This window comes from Epargyreus clarus, unplaced genomic scaffold, assembly GCF_041222505.1.
Source record: "Epargyreus clarus isolate Ecla_fem2 unplaced genomic scaffold, WU_Ecla_fem_2.2 ptg000019l, whole genome shotgun sequence".
Classification (NCBI taxonomy): Eukaryota; Metazoa; Arthropoda; class Insecta; order Lepidoptera; family Hesperiidae; genus Epargyreus; species Epargyreus clarus.
The window spans coordinates 12,381,789-12,405,467 of record NW_027332227.1 but is presented as its reverse complement, the minus strand read 5'-3'; the positions used below and the strand labels follow the sequence as shown (position 1 = coordinate 12,405,467).

The 23,679-nt window shown below is 34.1% G+C and overlaps 1 protein-coding gene across 8 annotated transcripts in view; it reads right to left on the bottom strand.

The window, feature by feature from the left end:
- Nucleotides 1–21,306, bottom strand: part of LOC140750345 (uncharacterized) — a 177,461-nt gene extending 156,155 nt beyond the window's left edge. For all 8 annotated transcript variants that reach the window (XM_073083811.1, XM_073083812.1, XM_073083817.1 and 5 more), the window contains exon 1: nucleotides 20,816–21,306. In XM_073083811.1, coding sequence (XP_072939912.1) covers nucleotides 20,816–21,265 — 450 coding nt within the window. In that variant the 5' untranslated portion in view covers nucleotides 21,266–21,306. The remainder of the gene's footprint in view (nucleotides 1–20,815) is intronic.
- Nucleotides 21,307–23,679: the final 2,373 nt, after the last annotated feature.

Below are 23,679 nucleotides of genomic sequence, written 5' to 3'. Positions count from 1 at the left end.
GCAACGTCACTTTTATTTAGTTCGGTATTTTAGTTCGAATTAGATAAGGTTTTGGCAAAATGCACACATACACACACATATATTAGGAGATAGAAGAAATTTCTACATAACAAAAACCGATCTTAAAAGTCAGAAGTAAGTCAAAGTATTGTTTTTCTTAGAAATAAAAGCGAGTTTTGTCGTTATGATTATATGACAGTTATTCGACTTTACATATTTATAACGGGAATTAATTTTTTTACATTGGTAAAACTTCATTAAAATTAAATTTCATTGTAAAGTACATTTCTAAAGTAAACGGTTAATCAATAACACAAATTAAATCATATCTGGAACCCGCTTATATAGAATACACAGAGTCAACTTTATGAATGATCATAATCTTGTCATTTAAAACAAGAATACGGGCAATAACTTACTTGACACTACAACATTTAAGCCTCGAAAAACCACAAGTTATGATACTCAAGTATTAAATATCATGTATAATGGAAATTAAACTTAATATGTATTTCCTTTTCATTTTTGAATGTTGTATCATGTTTCATAATTACAAAGATGTCAAACTGTCGCAATTAAAATTATGAGAAGGAAAAGGGTTGTCAGATTTATTTCACTGAATTTAGTTATATTTATTTTTATTGTATCGTAAATTGAATTTAAATGCAAAAATGTGTTACTAAAGTTAAAAAGAATGGTTATGAAAAAACCAAAGTGTAGATGCATGTATGTTTATAGATTTTGTATAAGTGCATATAAACTAAACTAATGAAATAAAAGGGCGCAAATAATAATGTGAGTGCGTGTTACCTAAACACTATTAAATGCATATTTAACTTAGGAACTATTAAAGGACTTGTTCTGTAACACCTCGTCTGTGATTTAGAAATATCACGCATGCAGAAGTGAAGTCAAAAGAACTACACAATGTAGGCAGTTGGTCTTTCAATACTATGTTGCTAAGAAATATCATTGGGTAGATAAGCGTTGAAATCTGGTGGTAAATCTGGTGGTGGTCTGGCGTTAAAGCGTAAAAATCAAAGAAGTCAGTTTCTTTGATTTTTAAAGACAGCTTCTTTCAAAGCCATTTGTACCCTTATAATTTCTGTCTGATTTACATATTTTTTATTTGAGTTAGTATGGGTGTGTAGTATCTAGTCAGGTTTATTTTTGATTACAATAGGTAAGAATAAAAAGCTTACTTCACATGGAAATAAGAATCGCAGCGAGCTGCAGATGTGCGTCGAGGTGGTAATGTTCATGACTTTTTGGATGCCAGCTAGATGAGACAAAAAAAGAGAAGTAAATTTTCGAAAAAATATGAATGAATCTATGCGAATAGAGCCACATTACAGCGAGTACTCAATACGAGACCTAATACAAGAGATCGACACGAATGATGTACCGTTGTAATCCCGATAAAATCGTGTCGGCAAACAATTAGGTGGCTCAGGACAGATTGGCCGGTCCCCAGGCGATCGTACTGAGAGCGGAATATTAATAGAACCTTTTGAGGGTCGTAAGGGTTTGTAAGGGTTTCGGGTAAAAGAAAACGATGACATCCAGTCAGAAATTAAATTTATTCACGAGTACAGACAAAGGGAACGACACGAATGCTTGGTAACATAAGTTGATTCCAGACATTATTTGTTTAAACCATTTGAAGTTATTAAGTTATTAATGCATCAACACTTTAAGACGTACAAGAAATTAAAACTAAATTTAGTTCTTCTTTGGTTGGAACGTATCATCATTAGTATCTTAAATTGTAATTTTTTTAAGCCAGATTAATTCAGAACAGAATATGTGACCCTTAATTATACTATGGAAATACTGTACCACATTAGAACGACAACAAATTTAGGCATGTTAAAATATCTACTAACATTACAAAAATCGGACTTACATTACCTGGATTTTTACGTAAATTTATTCAAATCTTACATAACATACAGTTTGCTTTATCATCCTTTCCACCCTAATTCTTTTTACAAGTTGCTTCGGGGCGTAAAGCAAATAAATCATTATAAAAATTCCCAGTCGTTTTCACGCGACGATAATGTAATCCTACAATGCGATTAATACGAGTAACATGCAATAGTTACCGTTGAACCGCATTTGTCAGTGTTTGTGGTTTAAACATCTAAATATTGTATAATAATGGTTATGGCCTTATAACCATATAATTGAAACGAATAATGAGCCTGCAACCACCTATGACCACCAAATGGTCAATATCATCGATATATGTTACAAATGTTCTTTCAGTTTAGGAGTGTCGCCTGAAGCCAAGCACAAATTGAAATAATTTTTCCGATAAAGTGTATATCTGCCTTACTCTTCAACCTTTAGCAACGCAGCATCACACTGCTTAAAAAGCTCTAATACCTTTTTTGCTATGGCAAAAAGACATGCGCTGATCAATGTTATAGTACTTGGTCACAATGGTGTCCCTACTTCCGTACGCTGTTTAAATGTATTATTTTCAAAGTAACACATCCTCTAAACCAGAACATTACAACATTACTACTTTGAGGCAGAAATAATCGGAGGCGTTTCTCCGAAACACTATTAGTTTACCATCTTCAAAGAAACTAAGTAAGTGAACGTACAGTTCCACTAATCTAAAGTACATTAAAGTGTGTTTAAAATAACAGTAGCGAGAATTTAATACTCGTACATAACTTGTTTGCAAATGGTACATTACCCAGAGAGATCAAATATAATCTTTTAGATAACAGGTATGAACTATATTGTTTCTTACTCAGACGAAAGTCTAAAGAGTGTTCCAGATAGCAAATAGCAAAGGTTAACCCGAATCGCCATTATAATTAAACGGTATACACAGAATTCAGTGAAATGTACAGACAAAAGAAAATGGATACAATCCACATGCCGGGAACGTGGGACCAAATACGAAAAGAATACAAATACTTCCGAATAAAGTGCTCGGTAAGTTGAAAATGCAATTCTTAAACAACTCACGGCAACTTTTTGCTTTTAAAAATCGAAAATAAGTCCCGTTTAAAATCGCAAAATGCCCACTCCGAAAACAAACGCGCGGGGATAAAAGCGCAAGAGTAAAACAAAAATCAGCTTCCCTGTTTAATTTAGCGGGTTGTCGACAAAAAAGCTCTGTTGAGGCTTTTTGTTGACCAAACGTAACAGCGGAATGCATTGTTCCCAGGGTAGCGGTAAAAAGACAATATTTCCACGCTCCTGACTCACTCAGTTTATAGCTGGACGCGTCACTTAGGGACTGAATTTAGTGGTGATTCACGAGATAAGGTTCTATTGAATAGTTGAAAGTCTTAGAGCAGACTTTTATAACTGTTTCCGAGAAAATAGCAGAGGTGCTTCTTCTTCGTCTTACGCTTTTGAACCGCTATCGCATTTCATATCCTTTTAAAAGCTAATTTAATCTCATAAGGTATCGTCATTTACCTAGGCTAACAGATATCCAGTAGCATATTTTAATAACAATGACATTGCTGCAGACAAACAACTTAACTGGTTATTTTTTTTTATTTGACTCTCCTTTCAAGTAAAACTCAGCAAAACAAACACCAATCAATTAGAAGGATCAGGATGTATTCTCTATTTAAGAACGTTCCTAAAATGAGACTAAGAAAATTTTCCAACAACTGAATTCCAAAAGATTTCGTAAATTTTCTTCAATTTAATGGTCTATTAAAATTCAATTTGAAGCGCTTATTAATTAAATCATATCGTTATATCATATACGAAGTTCAAGAAAGAAATATTCACAAACATAAACATTACGCGTATTAAAAACATTTACAAAAAAATAATGTGAATGTGAAGATTTCCCATCTTCCTTTCCCATTAATAATAACGAGGTCGATTAATTATATCTAATGATTAATTATTTATTGATGTCAGAGTAAATTAAAGAAGTATTCACTAATTTAATCGAAATAATTAAAGGGTTCAATTTTAGCAGCGAGCTAAGTATGAACGAATAAATGCTTGGAAATAGAATTGCAATACGATTGGGTAAGGCTTATCTTTAGATTTCATTTCTATTCCTTTTGAATTCACATTTGGTATACCGTGATAGTAGAAGTAGTTTTAGTAACAGTCTTATTCCCATTGCTACCATTTATTATGAAACACCCTTTAGTTCTCGACTTTTATTTAAGTACTTATGTAAGTAGGTATAGAACACACTCAACCAAATCACTTGTCTAGAGGAGGTCTAGTAAGAGACTTCTAGGTTTGTGTACTTATTTTTGTATGTATGTTTATTAGTGTATAAAATTTTATTGTCTTGTATTATTAATTTATTACTTCGGGAGAACACGGTCACTACGCCAAGATGAAAAAATCCGAGGATTTTACATGTACATTCATAAAGGGTCCTGATTAAATAATTCTACAGCCGGCTGCCCCAAATATGAACGGAAATCCTACTTCGTCTCGCCTTAATCAATTTCAGATGAAGAAAAGTTTCAATTTTGACGTCATTACAAATTCTGTGATCGGTCTCGCAATTTAGCTATTTTTTGAGCATTTATTTTCGGGATATCGCGAAGAAATGGTTCCTTTCAATGAATGGTGCTCGGATATTTACGAGTATACGGATTATAAATGTATTGATCAGGAATATACAAAATGTAAACTTTTGTATCATCACTTTTAACTGATTTTTTTTTTAATTTTGATACTAATGAAGCCTTGACATATTAGAATTATATTTAGGATACGTTTTAAATAAGTAACGATAGCATTTGCATTATAAATGGTTAGTTTAAAATATCCAACTTTTGTTACACCAACAAATTTCACACGTCCAAATCTATTGGTTATTTTAAAGCTTTTATAACAAAATTGGCAAACTAGGAACTCTCATACATCCATCGTTACGGTTTGGTGCCGTTATAACAGGTGTCATTCCTATAAAAATATAGAGCTTTGTGCAACTTTCCACTGAAACTGCGATAAAATGGATGGTTTCACCACAGATGCGAGTTGTGAAATGTTTATTTAGAATTGCGAATCTGCAATCCCTTTTAGTGGATGTGTTACTATTTTTTTCATTCGGATATCGTAGCGCCGCTTTGCCGTACAACGTATATATGTGAGAGTGGATATACCGGGTGTGAATATGATAAATTGTATGAAAGTAACTGACTATCTAGGTACATATCACGACGCGATAATTTGATTGTAATCCGTCCTAAGTATTTGTATTATTAGTATTGTATTTATATCGAATAAAAAGTCATTATTACCAATAAAACTTTTTTTTTGTAAGGTTAAAAAAAATAAGAGTCTCCTTGCAGACGACCCTTAACAGACGAGCTACTTTTAGTACCTACTTGAGTAAACCTACGAAGCATTTTAGCACATTCGTTTTTAAAGATGTGTCAAGTTGTTAAGATTAAATTTCATACCCGATTAATCAAGAAGCAAAATGTTATATTATGTAAATTACCGAAACGGCTTCTCCTATTCTTTATCCATTTTGATTTTATTCTCGATTATTACGTTTCGTTTTCTAATCTGACCGTTTGTATCTAGGAAGATAAATCTATTTGCGCGATCGCTGTCTTTGTCACTCGTATCAGATTCAGAGGTATGAGAAAGGGATAAAATTAGAGAAAAATAAGTTCATCGCGCATCGGGTAATATAATACTATCTGAACTCCGGTACCTTCAAAGGTTAAACTGTTCAAGTCTCGTGTTACTGGTATGAATGGGACGATAAAGCCTCAAAGTTAATAGGTGGCGTGGGCAGGCTACGCACGTACAGACAGGTTTTTTATGTTTATATCCGTCAAACAAGGCGCCTCTGGCCGATGCGTCGCAGCGGGTACCAGGGCCGCATAGGTCCACGGTTCATTTAATTTATTACGTACCTGTAAATTGTCTCCCTCCTTTTTTGCTCTGTTACTTTCCAATTTGTTTGTCGAGGCTTGAATTGATAACGCTGTGTCCAATTAAGTTGGTGGTTCTTTCTCTATACGGCAACCGTTTAACTCTGACGTTTTTATGTTAACAGTGATGCCATAAACAGCATTATAGGCTTACAAATGATCTACTTTACTACACTTAAAATCGTGTTTAGGAAATAATACGATTATGCGGTGACAACGATGTTAATAAACGAACTATTTTGAATAGTACGTACAAAAGTTTCAGTTCAAACAGCCCTTTCAAGGTAGGACAGATGGAAGGAAGTGTCACCATAGTACAAAAATTACTTTCTGTACTTTGTTTCAAAAGTGTCAATATATATTTTAAAAGACAAGGTGCACATAAATTTTAATATTCGCAAAATAGTTATACTTTTTGCATTACAAAGTAGGATGCGGCGCTAAATAATAACAATACTACGAATAAAGATCCATAATATGAACCCGCAAAGACAATAGGCATTTTGTTCGCACGAGTGTGCATAAATGTAAATAGGCAGCTTATGTAACTAAGTACTAGGAATTAGTAACACCTTTAATTTGATATCGAAAGAATTACAAACAAAATATAACATTGTATTACGCTTCAGTCATAACCACGCTATAAGGTTTCTTTGTAATAGAGGTATGTCGTGTATATGTTATATCGAATAGCATGTTATTTTGATGTAAATTTAACACCTGCTACGGACTTTGAACATTTACCCAGAATTATCGGTAGAAAATGCCACAACGTATTGTTTCATTCTTTTATCACGCTTTACTATATTATTTTTTACCTTTACTTTACAGTTATTTTATTTTCATATACTTACCATCTCAATATAGATAAGAATAAAATGAGAAAGACTACCAGGCCCCGTTTAAATAATGCATTTTTTTAAATTCTGTGAATTAAGCTTGAGACTTTTGCTAGGACGTTCATGAGATTCTTGTTATCTATAGTACATAAAATTACTATTTTAATACAATACATTTATTTCCTTCGTTTGTATATATTATTTCTTGCTGAAGTAACATCGAATAAAAATCCTTACTAAGTATCGCGTTCTTTCCGTAAATTGGGACGGCCTGAAGCACACTTCAACCTGGTACCCAATTACGAAATCATAAATCATAAATATTTATATTTTACTTAATTATTTGTCTTGTCATATAAAATTGAGTCTTAATTAATATCCAGGTAAAAATAATACAAGTATTTTCATTTTTTATAATAGAAGAGCAAACGTGCATTCAGCCCACCCGACGGTAAGTGGATACTGCTGCCCAGGGTCATCATATCAACCTCAGATAAGATTGAACTCCTATCTGAGTTCAACCATAAATGCATTGCTAACTCCGAGGACTAAGTTAGAATATCTCGCTTGTATAGCTCTTACATATAAAAGAACACTGCTGTTATAAGAGAAAAATGAGTGAATATAGGTAGGTGTTGTAGCGGTGACACCGGAGTTAAACAACGAAGCGTTCTACCACATTATAAAATATTTCACGTTATAAAAATAAATAATGAACGGAGATAAAAGTTTTAAGCTAAAGACAAAATCTTTTCACTTTTTACTGTCCACATGATGGTCAATGTTTGTCTGGCACTAAAATGGAAGCTAGCGCATAGTGTGAAACGGTGTGCAAATGAAAAATTTTCACCCGTTTATTAATTTCGCTATTGTTGCCAATTTGTGCCGCTCCCCTGGACACGGAGCCAGTTATTCACTTTTGTGCAAAGGTTTTTCGTGTTATGAATAGGATTTTAGTAGATATCTAATGTTAAAGAAATTCGTGTTGAATAAATATATTAAGTTGCTTCAATGAACAAAGATGACTTTTTGGTTCGACCCGAGTGGCAATATTGTCACACATCTCTGCCAAATAGTAGCAGTATCTACTCTTGGGTCGTAGTGATCAGTTAGATTAGGTGGACTGCTTGCTCAAAACTATACACAAAATAATTATTATTCCATACAGAATGACGTATAATTTGTGAAATAAGTACTATGCCATCTAACATTGATCGTGGTTCCATACAAATCTCTCAAATATGTCACCCCATTAACCTATTTAATACTAAATAACTGCCCAACACTATAATTTCACCACAAAACACAACCAATAATACAATCCAAGATACAACAAAGCTTAACAAAATTAACTATCTAACATTGACTTGGAGTTTATATTGTTTGTATTGTACAAACCAACAAGCCAACGTAAATACATCGAAAGCCACCTAAGAAGCCAAAACAAAAACCCTACAGTTTATTTTGAAGCGGGTTCTCAGAAGGTCCCGACTCGTGTTTGATTGAGAATTCTTATAAATAAATCTTCGATACGCTAGACTCGGCGTAAATCTTTGAACATAAGTTCTTTGAATGATTGAGGTCGAGTGGCGAATGGTTTCCTATTATATTTATAAGTCAGCAAAAACTATAAAAGATTATCTTAAACTGTTTTAAGTAGGTCGCACTTTTAAGCACCTATTGCACATTTCAAATTCATCAATTGTCATAAAGTAAAATTCGCGATTTAAAAAAATATGCATTATACCAAAAAGTACTGTTCCTATTTACGTTTTTTTGGGTTTCATCAAAATGAAACAACAGTCAGACAAAAAACTGTTTCTTAGGAAAACTTTCCCGTGGATTCTTCAAAATTAAATAAGAAATTTAATGTACTGGTTTTAATGTCTGTCAGATTTTTATTCACTCATACAAAAGCAAAGAACCATAAGGACACTGAAAAACTTGTAGAACAAAATAAATGTCAAAAAGAACTCAATTTTAAGCCCAAAATTAGTCCATTTGACATGAAGCTAAACCAGGAATTTAAGAAAAACGGCAGCTGTGTAATGGGCAATAAAAATGAAAGTTGAAATCACTAAAGTTGGAAAGATGAAACTCGGGTTTACATTTACACCACTTTGACTAAATAAATTACCTCAAGAAAATAAAAATGAATTGAAGTTATGTTACGTCATTGCATTGAGGGACCAATTTAATAGTTTTGAAGTATTTTTTTGTGAAGGTTTGTCATCGAAAAAAATTGAATTGAATATATTGAACTGCCAGTGACTAAAATCATACGTAAGGAGGTGTTATTATTCAGCAGTAGTTAAACTTTGTCACAGGCTTTATAGGTAGCTTGAGAGCATCCGACACTCGTACAAACACCCATTTGGAGCGACGTAGCAGCGTATGCTCCATTTCAGTTTTTGAAAAAAGGTTGCATCCATATACAAAATACTAGTGATGTTTCATCGGCACATGAGCGCCGTTCCTCTGGTTTTGGCGTAGCAAAAAACTATCTAGATATCGGACAACTATCCAGATTAAAATTCTCCAGTTAACCGCGCTGGTGTAGTATATTTCGTATTTGAAATTACTCGTAACTCCAATGAGATGAAAAACATGTTTAGAGAAACGATCATAACAGGAGCGAAAAAATGAAACAACTACAATTAGTCTTTCGTTGTGTAGTATACGGCTTATTGCAAATAAAACTCTAACTCTAGTAATGTTCTCATACCCATTATTGTCTTTCTCAATAGCACTTGAGTGTTATGCTTACCCTAGAAGGAATTAAGTAGTGAACTTCGAATCTAACCTCCTGAGAATCTATTTTCTAAAGCAAATGCATGGATAACTCACTTTACCTCAATAAGTTGTTCGAGCAGTAATAGTATGTTTAGTTCAACTAGTTAGTAGAATAAATATACCTATATAAAAATATCAAGAAGATTTAAATCGATATTATTGTTCATCGTATCGATAATAATAATGACGTCATAGTAATCAAATTCAGATAAAATAAATCTTTGAAGAAATAAAAATGTCGGAACTTGTTTAGTGAATATTATAAACAAAACAGAAGTAACGTTGTATTCAAACATAGGTAACGTTATGGTTGAAGAGCCTCCGTTCCGCGGTATCGAAAGCTAATCAAACAAATGGACATCTGACAAGGGACAGTCTTGACTACCTACGCTATCGCTTCGACTAATAAAAATAAAGACAAACCAAGCACTTGAGGCTTTGCCACTTATATAACCAATGGCAATTTAAGTACCTATTTAAATTCTCACTGGACGGCACGATTACATTCCCAGAAAGAAAATAAAAGTCTCTTAGGCGGGTCATTTACAATCAGACTGGTTGGCCAGGTTATTTTTTTCAAGACCTTGCTAGTTACGTTAAGTTTAGCTGATTTAAAAGGCAATTAACAGTAATTTCAAAACACTTTTCGAAATTTTAATTTCAAAATCCTAATATGTATTTGTAAACTTTATCCGTTATAAATGGCATTTGTTCATTACGTCATCTTAAAAACTCATTAAAAAATCATAAAGGCTTTAAACACGATAAAAATATGTATGGTTTTATTGTATCGAACATTTTGTTTACTTCCATAAAAATCTACATTTCCTTCCATGTGACCATGAGAGCAGCTATTTAAATTCTTTTTTACTCGCAGAATACCTTATAACCTTCCCACCGAACGTAATGGGAAATAGAAAACATAAGTAACAAGATTACTTGTACTCGTATACAGGTACAAAAAATAACTTAGGATCGTGACTACCTACGTGTAAGTTAGTGTGCGTTGCAAAGCTTACGGATTAGCGCAATTTGATGAGACGTGTTTGAAGCCGTTCCTTCGTTGAAATAGTTTATTCGTACTTAACTTGAACAACTTTATATATTGCTTCCCTTAGACAGAACGGAAGAATCAGGTAATTATAGCGTCTAGCTCATAAGCAATAAAAAAACTTACAAAGAGCATTATTCTATGAAACAAATCCTACTGTTTAAATAGCCTATGTCAATCCCATAATCAAGACGAGTCCAATGACACCGCATATGATAAAATTTGGGCTGTCGGGCGTATCAAGGAAAGATATACAAACATACTTACGCTCGAAAAACATTAACCTGCGCTATTGAATAAAAATTAGGCAACCAGATGTTAGGGACAATACCAGGAATAGTTTTAACTGACTACATTATTTATCATTGGAGGGAACTAAATAAACCAATACCGTTTTCCAGTCATTACTTAAGGTACATTTGAAAATCTAAAGTACACTCGTAATAAGCATAACTGATGCCTTTCCAATTAAATTGCTCGAAGCCCCAATCCTCTTTGACCTTCTACCACCGATGTTAATCTTCCCAAGGGGCTTGAGTGCGAATCCACTCGAGTTTGCTGACTTTAGGTTGGCGGTGTGTGCTTCGGACAAACATTCGAACACAACGGCAAACTTCGTGCACCTGGCGAACTTTGATCCGCGCTAACCAATATTGTACGAGGAAATTCTGGTCCCGATTCCAATAATATAAAAGATATGCATGGGTGCATTCACTGGCAGGTGAGGTATTTCAACTTAATATTCGGGACGATAATACTCTGTGACAGATTTCAAATATGATTTGAAATCAATTCGATTTTTATAGTTATCTATGGATTGCTAAAGAACATTGTTTAATTTTTTCCCTACATTGACCATCCTCCCAATAATATAAAGGTTAAAAATGACCGCAACGATGTATAATTCGGTACCTCATCTGTACAACTTCTCTCATTATTATCATATAACATCAGTATGTACAATTGTACATTTCGTTTAATTTTATTAAAGCATTTATTTAACTAATTGACTTTGTTGCAAAATCTTGATAACATTTCCAAAGACCTATTTCCTTTCTTAAACCTGTTAAATGTTAAGATCTTTTAACTTATCAACAACGACAATCTTAGATACATTGATGTCGGTAAGTTTATATAATGATAAAACTTTGTCGAGTTTAGTAATCTTATCAAGATAATTATTATGGCAACTACTCTGGGAAGAAATTTGCTTAATAAGATCATTACCCTTCGCAATCTAATCTATAAAAAATCGATAAGAGAGACCGCCGTCCGGTGGTAATATATATAGACATTGATGAATTAGATACTGGACTAGACATTTATGGGATATTCACAAGCGTGTATTTGTCGGAACTAGCTGATAACAATCTCTCATAGTTTTGAGATCAATATTTGCTTCATCGTCAACCTGTTTCTGTCTCTTATACTACATATGGTTTCCGACAATAACTATATTACCAATAACTATATTAACAATAACTATATAGGTCCATTCCATAACTTCATACCTCTATGACATAATGCTAGTCGGATTCCTTGCAATATCTTATTTAAGTAAAAAAGAAAATATGTCCTAATATATTTCGTTTACTACCAATCCAGACCTTAATAGTGGAATGTCAAATTGATCCGAGCTAATTTCGTGTATATAAAGGTGTTAAATAAATAAATAAATACATATCTTACATCTAAGACCATAAACGCCGCAGTCGCTTATTTAAATGTAGTTAAAGTTACATGACAGCTCATTAGTGAGACGGAGTGTAAAATTTGAGGTACACTCAGGAGTTAGGTGAGAAATTTTATGGATGTCGTAAAATTTTCAAGTGTCATCTTATAGCTTCGTAATATCTGTATTTGTAGATCTTCATCATTATTTCAATTCTAGTTTAAGTAACTTTAGTTTTCATAGGCAATCAGTAAAATAAATACATCTGCGTTGTATATGTACAAGTCATGTATAAGTACATATCGGAGAAGAGGTACTAGAGAATCATAAAATGCAAGACATCGAACGAATGCCAAGGAGCGCGACCGCTATGCGTGACTTCGCACACATTCACTGTAACAGGCGACGAAACAGGTAGAAAAGCCCGACCGAGCTAATATTAGACCCTGCAGGTAAACACGAGTTTGAGCACAATTTTAATTAAAGCAAATATTGGTTATATTATTATGTACCGTATTGTACAAATACAAATGTATTTGGAAGCACACGTTCCACCGAATACAAATTAGACAGCGTTTCGAAAGAGTCATGATAAATGACGGGACTGTGAGATGTTGAAACAGAAAGATGTTTTGTCGAACTTGTAAACGACGAACAAAAAATAAATCGTAGGCACGTAGAAACATAATAAAGGTAATAAATTGTTTGTAGGTTTATGTTTTTTTTTTTTTGCCTACTAGATTATATTTTATAAGTTTGTTTTAAAAGTCAGTTAAAATAAGCCGACTCATTTGAACGAGGTCTACTGAACAGTTATTAACTTTTAAACACTTCGTTTCGAAACAATTATTATCGAATTAAGTTCGCGTGGAAAGTTCAACAGTATAAATGCAAATAAAATGTCGAGCGAGAATTTTAAAATCGTAGAACGTCCAATCTACAGTCCAACTAACTTTTTGTTCAGTAAAGTGTTGTATGCACGGTCCTTCTGGATCGTAAATCGTATATGGACAGAAAACGGCAAGACTGGTATACTTACATCTTAACACCAACCGATCTTTAATTTCTTTATCGTATTTGCATATCTGTGACACGTTTTGGGATAAATTTCTACTTAAGTGGTCAAGTTGCTTTATTAAGCCCTGATTCCGGCTTACTTTTATTTCGAATAACTCAGTCATACTCATAATTAATTCTACCGACACCTTGTTAAGCGTGTCGTTTATGACATAATTATATGTCTGCTTCGTTTCTTTCGTCGATTTTTTTAGTCGTTGTTTTCCAAAAAATACACTTACTGCCAAAGATATTTTAATCATTTATATCCAGTTCTGATATGAAATTGGAGAATCGTTTGGGTTTTTGGACTTTTCAAAAATAAAGGAAAGGTGTAACATATTTCACTCCTTGGCGAATCGGCAATAGTGATGCAACGATGATCACAACGGAAGAATGGCTTTGTAGATATTTAAAATTATTTGGCGTTTCCCGAAAAATACACGTCGTTTCATGTTTGAAAGTAATTACTTAAAGATGGTAACAAAATTTTCATGATAAAATTAAAGTAATCCATGTAATATTCTAAGAAATATTGGGAAGAACGGATAGTAGAACGATTGGTAAATTGGGACAGATTGAAACGGAGCCAGATCCATTAGGAGCGTTAATGTGGATATAATCCGCTACATCCGCGACCCTTCTGTTGCGGAATTAGACGGAAGCGATGGATCATAATGGAATGCGATCCACTCCGGAAACAGAATCTAGGACAAATTAGTGATTGATAATATTAGATGTTTCAGTATTGTTGGTCAATCTTCGTGAAATGGAAAAGAGTCGGAGTCGTGGGCAAACATCTTCATGACTTAATTCAGTTTCTGATTTTGGTCAACATATTTGTATAAGTATATGAACCATAGAATCCGCGATACAAGAAATTCTAGAATATTTGAGGGTTATGAATGTGGAAAAAAACTAAAAAATTGAAATCAATGGATTAATTCATTAATTATAAAGTAATATATAGTATATTATAGTTAATATAAACTTCATTCATTAAGTTTAGTTTTACTTTCATAAAAGGTATGATTTTCTTTTAAATATAAAAATATAGAACACATGGAAACTAAATAAAACGTGTAAAATGTAAAGTATGTACATTGAATTGCAAATTCTAAGAGGCACTATTTGCGACTATTTCAGAGTTCCATTGTATAAATAAAATTTCCAATGAATGTTAAACCAATTGGGAGAATTCACAAATAAATTTATTGGTTGGTCGCAATTAATTGAATATGCTATTTGTACGTATGTCGGAGTAATTACTAGCAAATGAGATTTGTTCGTTAATGTTAGTAAAACAGAAAATGAGTCTGAGCAATCAAGATATTCCAATCTTAATAATGCCATTGATCAATATGTACGAGAAATTATTAAAATAATAACCTCAAAGGCTAATTAAACAAATAAAGAATATCACGTAGCGTGCAATATCATTAAGACGTGGTGGAACTCTCTGGTTCTACTAGACCAACATCATCCGCACATTTATTCCTGACTATTTTTTGATGTTCGGTATGGATAAAAGGGAGTTGGTATAAAATGGGTAAGAGTTCCATAATGGGAAAAATCACATCATTTATTTTCCATTAATCTTCAGTCTTATTAAAAGAAACAAGACCTTCAAATGTTAACAACTTTGGAAAGAAGATATCTCAATACGTACTAAATTTGCGATCTAAAGTCCATACATATATAACTCTCTCAAGATGGCTTAGTAAATAGTAAAGCTATCCAGTGCTTTCGTAAGCGTCTACACGAAAGCAGTGAAAGTCCGTATTTTCTTAATGTAAGGTCGGCTCCCTAGGGCCGGACTGCCAATTTCGTATTCTGAACCACGCTAGTAGCAACCTTACAAGCAGGAGTGTACATTTTTCCAAAAACTACTATTGCTAGCAAAATTCGAGGTGACTGTATTTATTTACTGCTCATTTTTAAAGTAACGAAAGAATATACAAGATAATAAATATCAATAATGTCATCAGTAAGAAATTGTGAACTATGAAGATAATTACTGGATGTGAAATTAGAATGAAGGTTCTTCAAACAGTGGTAATAAAGTATATGTAGCTTGTATTAAATTAATGATTAACCTTCAACTTTATAAGTATAAATGTTTCTTACATTGGAGAAACGTTTACAATTTCCAGTGTCTCAGATCTACGATCGCTTCGGGGATGATGTAGCCGAATTAAATGTTAAAAACTTTATTTGAAGGTTATTTAATAAATTTTGCTCCTAAGCTATAACGATTGTTTTAATTTATAATTATGCGTATATAATAGAAGATACTAAGTTACCACAACACAGGTACTTTATTACTTGTACATGTCAATAATTCAATTTAGTAGCGAATCTAAAAACTTATGCATTAGCGAATTCGATCACACCTATTAATTGTAGCGTAAATAACGGATACATCCCTAACAATAATAAATTATTTAACAGCGGATGTAACACAATAGACGTTAACATGTCATAAATACCGGCTAATAGTCGGAAATTGATACTGATACCGCGACGAAATTTGTAACCAGTTCCGGTAATGTTAAATCCACGATCCACGATACAAAAAAAATATTTCACTATGACTTAGTCATTGATCTTTGTTAGAAAGGCGTAAAGTTGATAGTTGTGTGAATTCTGCGTTTTCGTGAGATAATTGTGGCAAAAAATGTAGCTAACGGCATTATTGGGATGAAAGGGAAGTCCAGGTAGCTATGGGGTAGGACACTGATCATGCTTTGATCCATTGTTGGTATAGAATAATGTTTAGTGAATAGTGATACGAGCTTTCGCATGGAGGTGTGAATGAGTGTAACGTTAATTGCGAATGTGAAACCATATTAGAGAGATGATGAATGAAGATAAAACTTTCACTCTCAGCGGTATCGGTTACGAAAAGTTAATTTAGAATGTTTGTATAAATATACAGTCAAGAACAATAATATAAGTCTAGCTTATTTTAATAATTGCTACAACCACTATTTTTTACAATTTGTTGTCAATTAAAACATTTTTGTTTAGTATTATAATGTCGCTCGGCGCGAGTATTCTTTTACACTGAGAGAGGAGTTTAGACCATAATCCACCACGCTGGTGGTGATTGGTAATCTTCACACATTTTTGTTTTTTTTTTTAAGAATTACCCAGACCTATAGCTTTCTTGAATATGCTTTTCTTTACTGATAGATCAAGTACCGTTTGAACCGCAGATCCCTGTCACGGTCACTGTTGTAGCTAGAATTACAAAGCTATTATTAGATTTAATTTCAAACATTCATAAAGCATTGATAAATCTTGGCCATATCGAAATCAACATTTATAGCAACATATTATATTTAGACATTTGACAGAAAAACGATAAGCTCCAAGATTACGATAACGTCACTTCATGTCATAGAAATAAAAGTACCTACGTTTATTGGAGTGAAATAGAAAAAGTAGTGATGGATAGTAAATATTTAGGTTAGGCGTGTTATTCAAGGATGCTCGAGTTGCAACGAGTTTGTGAAGGCAGCGGTCTTGGACGTTTTTTTACCGCCGATCCGCGTCTGTTGAATGTGGCCTTAAGCCGATTATAGACGGAGCTGTTTTAGAGGGAAAGGCTTTGGGAAAATAAAGTCAATTTCAGTGGCTTTAAAAGCACTTTTACTTAGGTACAATTTCCTTTAAATACTAAAAATATTTAAAAAAATATGGGGATTTTTTATTATGTTGTAGCGATGGACAATGGTGATGATAAAGTCATAATTATATAGTTACCTAATTTTAATTTATTTACAAAGAGTTTGAAAAAGTATTCAATATGTAATTATAAACCTTTTAAATTGTGTAGGACATTTTCATTTCAAGATAGCAAATCGTACCAGGTGTGGTAAGCCTAACCATATTTAGTTCAAACAGGTTCCGACAAGAAGCTCGAAACCGGTAAAAATCATCAGGTAATTACTGTAGGCTCATCGCCTCTCAATTCGATTTGGATGGAGGATGTTCATAATTGAAATCAAATTCATTCATAAAGGCACATCCTGTCGGTCGATGGGTGTATTGTTAAAGGCACTGCCGATGTTGCTTAGTACTTGATCGAATTATAACTAGAGAATTATTATAAAAACAAATACCCGACTGCGTAAAAATATGACAATCGTGTCATTTTCACAATTTGGACGAATCCAACGACACCTCATAATGTGTTAAAATCCTTACAGTTATTTGGGCTTGGCATTAATTAAAGAATAATATATACATACATCGTCAAAATTTACCCTTGGCAGTCAGGTAAAAAATGGTAATAGCAAAAGACAACGATCAATTATAACAAAGAAAATCCAAGTTTCACTCGCTTCTTTATTCATTAGTTGTAAAAAGAGAATTGATTGATTGAGAGATTGATCGTTTCTGTTATTTACTTGACGTCGCTAAGTCAATCAGTCTAGTTATTTTCTTTGAACGGTATGCCTTGAGCCTTAATGAGCGACAAAGGTCATTGGAACCATAACGCAAGAAAGCATTTCTTCTAACTCAGTAACATTTCCATTTCCGTGCGCACGCTAATGTCCATACCGCATATTCCTTACAAAACCATATAAGTTACGAACGCTTTAAAATTCCGAAGTTGTCATTAATGATTCATGTTTAAAATTGAAATGCCTGTAACTATGCAAAATAGTTCAGAGTTACCTTTAAGTTATTAACCTTCACGTTTCACCGGTCCCTTAGGTGCGACAAAACATGCATGAAACACAAATTTATTACATAAAATATATGTAAAATCAAAACCGGTGTTGAAATATTTACATGGATTTAAATCTTATAGGCTCTAGACTCGTTGATCTTGTGGACTGCTTGTACTTAGTTCTTTATTTGCTCGCTTACTCGCAACTTCGCGTTTTTTACGGTAAACTCAGAGGGCTTAGACTTTAGAAGAAAGGTCTCTAAAACCGCAAAGTAAGGAAACTTTACTGATGCAGGAAACATTCCACCTAAGTCAGTAATCGTTTTCCATTCCTGCCCGGACGTAAGCCTTTCCACAAGTTTGTTTCAAAACAATTCACCTATGCCGTAAAACGAGTATACGTATGAGTTCTAGTTCGAAGTACTCACTAAACAAATTATACAAAACGACTCATTGTTAAAAAATAAATAATTTTATGAAATAAGCAAAAATCACAAAACTACCGAACCGTATTTTAAGAACATGTCCACATTTTTCAATATCATGCGACAGATAGATAATTATAATATGTAGAAAGATCAGATAGATATAAATAATTTTAAAAAGTTACTTGCAAAAGACAAACAGTTCTATGAAGCTACAGAATGTCTCATGAATTACAATTCTGAGTAGGCATGAAAGCTTATAATGCCCTTAGCTTAACGCGAAAGGTCACGGAAACTACGATGCATGAAAATATTTCGTCCTAACATTTTCCGTTTCCTTCACGGTCACAGTCCACCATAAATATTATACCTTTGAATTCATTCTTTATCTATCTAAAATATAAATTATTTTATCGTTCGAAGATTAATTTAATTACAATTTTATCAATTCTAAGTTTCAAAATTCTTAGCAACTACTGAAAAAGCTTTATTACATACAAATTATTAATTTATTTTCTTCTAAAAAAATATTATGGGTATATGTGAACAGTATTGCTTATAAAATAACTGATGTATAAAATATATTTTCTTCAGTAATTAACGTTACTTTTAAAATTTAAAAACGACAAATCAAAAGTTGTCTCAACTTCTGAAGTATTTTTTTTTATTTCTACATCAATGTGTAGAGTAGACCTAGACTACTCGGTTCGAAGACCTCGTTTCAAGCGAAATTACTAGAAACAACGCATTGTTCCTTATTCCTGTGGAAACAAAGAAGTTTCGCTAGTAAAAAGTAAGGAGTAGAATCTGGTTGAACGTGCATTCAGCAAGTTGTAATGACCACAGGATAACTATACGTTGCCCGGAACGGCTTTGTTGGCTTACCTGAAAATATTTTCGGTTTATGGAGCTGTCCTAATTGGTTCGGTAGCCCAGTCATTACTGTGTATACTAAGGGCGTTATTATTGTACTGTTATGGGAAATTAAAACTTATTTTTGTAAGACTACGATGTTCATAAAATTAGATTGTATTACAATGAATACCTAGATAGAACCTAAGATGCACGATTTTTGTTCTGTTTTGTGCAGGGTTAGCAATTTTTCTCAAATTCAAAAACTTTTATGTTTTGTACGCAATACCAAGATACCGTCTAAAAATGTGAGTAATTCGTCATATAATTTAATAACGAGGTACTAGTAATCAAATTACAGAAGAGATCATTCTTCAGTAAAATAAAACTATAAAAATTAAGAAATGAACATAATTTGTAAAAAGTGTACTTTTAAACAAAGTTTCACCATAAACCGGTGTTCTAACCAAAACTTTGGCTGCTATAAATCAAACAGCATAATTCATTATTTCAGATCCGACCGCTATCAATACGTCGGTAAAGGATCGTGAAGCGATAAGTTCGCGGCAAGGCATTTCAAAACAGACAAATTTTGGGCTGAACTCAAAGGGTGTGCCTTACAAGCAATATTCCGCCCTCTTAATCACTACCCGGTGAATAATTAATAACACCTCAATTAAAACATCAGCTAAGCATTGCCGCCCATTTGATGAAGACGTCTTAAACCGCACTGATTATTTTCTTGTTTTGTGAATGTAAATTCGAATGATAAAAACTTGTTCTACTTCAGCTGTAATGTTTCAGTTATAGATAAAGTTAAGAATTCGTGAGCACAACAAAAATATTTTTACAGAAAAGAAAGTGTTTCTGTGGTGATATCATAAAATGACGTTAAATAAATAAAGCACCTTCCTTGTGATAAGCATCAATTTCTTCGAAATCTATGAGCAACGTCAGTTATGTATTGATAACGCTTTGCCGACTCATTTCAAATTCTTATATCTACTCTGTTTAGGCATTTCAACATATTACTGTGATTTAAATAATTTTATGCCGTACTGTTTTATTACCTATTAACCCTCTTTTTAATTGCAAAACAACATTATTTTCCTCCAGATTGAGATATTTGTTTCGTGTCTGAACAAGTAGTATTACTAATTAACGCCTCAGGGAGCTAAAACAGGCTGTGCGATTTATCGTAAAACCCAATTTAGAGCCGGGAGGCACGCGATTACAATCTTCTCACGACAGGGAAGGCGCGCAAACTCCTCATCTCGAGGGAAATCACGCACGCAACAAACTTTATAGCAACACGTCCGAGAGCCGATCCGCCCGAAGCGGCCGAGACCGCCGCCACACACAGACTCGCTCTAAAGAAATAACAAGACGCGGGCAGTGCCTCTACGGATGCCTCGCGTGATATTCAAAACTTTTTGTATCACGTCGCACTTACACAGGTATCGGACATCGAATCATTTTTCAATGCTTGTCACTTTCACAAACTAGCACCCGTGAGAAGCAATGCCCGCACCTCAATGACACTGACCGTGGTAGAATATGGCTGCAGAGCCAACCGGATCCCGTCTTGAGCCAGGCGCTCGCGCAACAGCCGCTTGAGTTGAATTCGCGGGATCTTCACCAACTCCGCTTTTCCCTCTTCGTACTCGTCGGCATATTTCGCAGGCTCCACTGCGACGGTCGTCTGCTCCTTCCGAGCTTCTTCCTCACATCGGCACGGATCACGAGCGGCAGCTGCCTCCTCCAACGTGAAGTAAACAGCCGCTGCACCTTCCTCTCTCAAACTTCTTACAGAGTGCAGCAACCGCTGCCGATGGGCAGGGTTGAGGACGCCGATCGCGTCCAGATCGGGTTCTCCGACTTGTTTGCATATTTCTAAGTCGTCGTAACCGTTGTCGATAAAACTCTCCGCGTATTGGCCCAAGTGGAGCGATCGCAACCACTCGACGACGATGTTGCCGCTCGCAGACGAGGCCATCGCGTCAAAGCGCGGGGTGCATCACAAGGCGTGCTCGCGGCGCGGCGGTCGGCGAGAAACTGTCGGCTTCGCTCCCCTTCGCCCCCCTCGTCCCCCACAAGCCGCGGTCGCCGCCCCTAGACCTACGTGCTTTTGCTTTTTGACATTTTGTAGCATAATCGTTTCATTTCATAGAGGTGCGCGCCACAACACGTGATAGGTGCTTTGAGTGGTGTTTACATTATTTCCGCGCCCGGACACAATAGGATTTGTTATTGATTCCATTCGATAGATTTGGGCTTTATTCAAATATCGAGAGGCGATATTTGATTTTTATTATGCAGTAAGTTGGTGTGACAAAAAAGTAACAAATACCAACTAACAAAGTGAAATATACGCATACCAGCGGGTGGTGGACAGCGTCGATGATTTGTGGAGTATTTTTTACCTTGATCAAATCTTGTAGCGCCTTCTAACTCATTTGTCCGTATTGTTAAGTAGGTTTTTATATAAAAATCAGCTATTTATAACATTTTTATTTTATTGTTAATATTTTGGTGTTTACGCGTTTGCTTTAGTATTCTATAGATAAGTATTGTAAGTGGGGAAACTGCTTATGAGACAACTTTGGGAATTTCCTCCCCAGTACTATATGACATGTCCATGTAGGCATCACACTATATAGGTTTCTCATAACTATAGCTAATTTCTGCTTTGAGTACTATAAAAAACTTTATAGAAAACCCTAACATATACTTATATTAGTTAGTTCTTATTCATAACTACTGGCCCTTATTATTATCGTACCAATACGCACCTAGTTACTATTTTTTTAGTAAGTACCTAATTGAAATTTTGTTACAGTCTTGATTCTTGATGTATTATATTTCTATCTATCATTCTATCCGATCACATCTAAGGTTTATTCGTTGCTACTTCTCCCTTGCATCATCACTAATATACTGATTTCCATAGTATAACATTGTCACCTGACAAGACCATAGCAATAATATTATTGTGATCTAAGCATTTCTCTATCTAAGAAAACACCTGTGCTCAATAAATATTAGCTCTTTCTACACTTAGCTTAGATTCCATATGAGTGTTAATACAAAAATATAACTCCAACAACACTCGAGACAAAAACATAAATGTTAATAAACTTTTGAAGTACTTATCCGAGAATCAAACCCAGAACCCTCTGCATCTCTCCAATACGATGACCGCAACATCAAGGGAGTTATCACCAAACAATGACATTATTGATAATGCAAGGTATATAAAAATAAGCAAAAAATATTTATCAACTATAATAATTAATCAAAATCTTTTTTTTAATTGAATAAAAATAAATATGACAAAGAAATTCTGATCACATACACGTCACGTCTTTCGATCCTCATGTTAGGTAATTGTAAGTGATACTCCAGCACAAAATTGTTATACTAATGGAAATTACTAAGTTTTAAAGGTTTATATAAGCACGAGACCTATTCGTTCGAAATTCTCACGTCTCCATCGAATACGAAGTAGCAAGTACCGTAGTTAACGAAACTGGAATTGCAATTAAAATAATATTAAACTTTATGGTATAATTCGATACGATTCCATAATGATATCGCTAACCATCATGACACTAATGATGATTTTAATAACGGAATGTCCAAGTCCTCCATATAGGTACGTGCACAAAAACATATCCTACCGTTGATTCTATACGGTGCTCGTAATGTTTTGATTGAGCGATAGTGTATTCCGATTGAAAGGTGTGATAGCCTTTATCTTAAATGTGATTTCACTGTATTCAAGATCGCTTAACGATCTGTTTGATTTAAAACATAGATATAATGATGAGTATTGCAACAATAGCATACTTTATTCACTATTTATATTCTCTTTTACAGATTGGGTTATGATGATCTGATTGGAATATCGGTAAAATACAGGTCTGTGGTCAAACATCAAATAGCGACAATTCGATAGAACCCTTATGATGTCTATAGGATTGTAAAAATAGTAAATTAATTTAATTAATAATAAAAGGTGCTAGTAAACGCTAAACGCTTTCTACACTCACAGCCCCACACTAGGATTCTGTATCGTGGGTGCTATGGACACACACAGAGACAAATACACAAACACCCAGACCCAGAAACAGAAATCTAAATTCATCATTTAGAAATCTGTCTGGCCGGGGATCGAATACGGGACCCTCTGCGCGTCAGACCGGCATGGTGACCGCTCCGCCACGCGGGTCGTCAAATAAATTCCTGTCATGTAATTTTGTTTATATATTTTTAAATTTTATTTTTTTGTGATAATTTGGTATTTTACATGCAAATTGCTTCATATACTTCATTCCATAATTACTTCAATTCATGGAACCCTACAGTCGTACAACTACGAAGCATACGGAATAATTAAAACGCCTGGTT